The sequence below is a fragment of the Choristoneura fumiferana genome, chromosome 13 (genome assembly GCF_025370935.1).
Source record: "Choristoneura fumiferana chromosome 13, NRCan_CFum_1, whole genome shotgun sequence".
NCBI lineage: Eukaryota > Metazoa > Arthropoda > Insecta > Lepidoptera > Tortricidae > Choristoneura > Choristoneura fumiferana.
This window is the reverse complement of record NC_133484.1, coordinates 1,551,755-1,553,867: the sequence shown is the minus strand read 5'-3', so window position 1 is coordinate 1,553,867 and position 2,113 is coordinate 1,551,755. Positions and strand designations below refer to the sequence as shown.

Sequence of the window (2,113 nt, the reverse complement as noted above, 5' to 3'; positions counted from 1 at the left end):
CGAAAGTGTGTGTGTTTGTGTGTTTGTATGTTTGTCCATCTTTCACGTCAAAACGCAGCGACGGATCGACGTAATTTTTGACATAGAGATAGTTTATGGGCCAGATAGTGATAAAGGCTACTTTTTATTCCGGAAAAATGCACAATTACTCGAGAGAACAGCGCGAGGTAACCAAATTCCACGCGGGTGAAGCCGCGGCCAAAAGATAGTACCAAATATAAATCTAATCAATTCAGCAGTTAAACTAATGTTTACATTTCAAATATTTCTGTTCTTTTTTGGAGCAAAATTATCAAAATCCAAGGCGATTTTAAACGGTAACAGTTTAATTATTCCTTGTTCCCAAAATACCAAGATTACTTACCAGAAATGTTTTGATCATTCCCCTTGTCGAATACTTAACGAATAAATAAATTTATACCAATCATTATACATTAAAAGTTGACGAAAATAATTGGCCTAAAATATTCGTCTTTAATGTCCGCTCCGTTTCATTCAGCAAATAAATTAAATGAAGCCCGAAATATTCATATTTGTTTAGTCACAAAATTTACGTAACCGGTTTCATAATTGGAGCTACTTACCCGAGGAAACATTTTATTCTTAGTACAGTCGAGTACAAAAATATGGACTTATCTAACTTTTCAAAAATAAGTACCACACACTCTTATTCCGACATAATAAGGCCATGGTAACATATTTTTGAGTGGTTGGGATAGATAGGTACATATTTTTGCATTTAATTGTATCTAAAGTTTTCATTTATACATTTCGAAATTTTGTACAATAAAATTGTTTCCATGTAGGTACATACATACACAAAAATGTGTAACAGATTAGGTCGAAAATGCATATGTGGCTAAAAAAAAATACTAATAACAAAAAAAAAATAATAAACTAGTTTCGTACCAGGAATATTTTTTCATCTAGCAGTGCTAATTATGTACGGGAAAAAAGAAATAAATCAATCAATTTTAGGTTCGAATTGATTCATAAGAGTCTGCGTCTTTTTGATCCGGTAAAAAATTATACCTAGTGTCGTAGTTTAACAAGAACTTAACGATTATTTCACGGTTCAAAAAAAATTACACTTTACTCGACCAAAAAAACAGCGACACGTAAATTAGACCTTTTTTCGCAATAGTATCGGTAAATTTTTGTTTCGAAAAAATCCCCTTAATTATTTTCATTAACAAAAAATATCAAATCCTTAAAGATAAAAAAGTAATTAAACGCTAAAGTACTCACGGACAAAGATATTAGACATCAGGGTGGCCGGTAAACAGAACACGATCACCAGTATGTCCGCCACAGCCAGGTTTACTATAAAGAAGTTCGTAACGGTCCTCATGCGGGGCGAGCGGTACACCACGGCAATCACAAAGCAGTTCCCCACCAGACCCACCACGAAAACGAGCAAATACGCGGCACAGTACACTGCAGTCATAATCCCATTGTGACGGTACAAAACATCGTCGTTCATCACACCGAAATCAGAACGATTCATAGTTATGTTCATTTTTAACGGATGGTTTCGATCCAAGTCCATGTGAGAAGACAAAGGTTCCAAGTCAGGTAACACACTGTTCTCCGGCACAAATTTAGTATTAATCACTTCCATTATAGAGTTAGATAGAATGTCCACTATATGATTTTTTGTATGGTGATGAGTGTGATTCCTGTGGCGACCGTGCCTCTCATGACTCGGATGCTGTGTTGAAAAAACGAACTCGTTCACGTCATTAGTGAAATCGCCCGAAGGTATCCTTAAAGGAGCCATATTACAGCATATTTTACACACCAAAAGTCAGCAAAAAAAAAATCACAGCACACGAAAATGTCATAGAAAAGTATCAAAGTTTCGAAGTTTGTCGCGTGAGGCCGTAGGGGGTCTACGCGCGGACGTAGCGGCGTTCCAGCGCCGTCTGATCGTAGACCTGCCACGGCGTAGGCTCGCTACGAAACGACGCATGTGCATTTCGGGTGTACCGACTAAGGGTAAGCGAAAGCCTGAAACAAACTAAGTTAAAGTTAACCTTAGTTAAAGTAGCTTAAGGTTTACTTTAGATTGCGGTAACAGAAGGTCGTAAAATGCACGAATGCCTGTCAGCAT

The 2,113-nt window shown here is 37.0% G+C and overlaps 1 protein-coding gene across 1 annotated transcript; it reads right to left on the bottom strand.

Annotated features, from left to right (window-relative positions):
- Nucleotides 1-1,228: 1,228 nt before the first annotated feature.
- On the bottom strand, nt 1,229-1,896 carry LOC141434546 (uncharacterized). The gene has a single exon (XM_074096969.1). It carries the CDS (start codon nt 1,778-1,780, stop codon nt 1,229-1,231), a length of 552 nt encoding a protein of 183 aa, XP_073953070.1. The 5' UTR covers nt 1,781-1,896.
- Nucleotides 1,897-2,113: the final 217 nt, after the last annotated feature.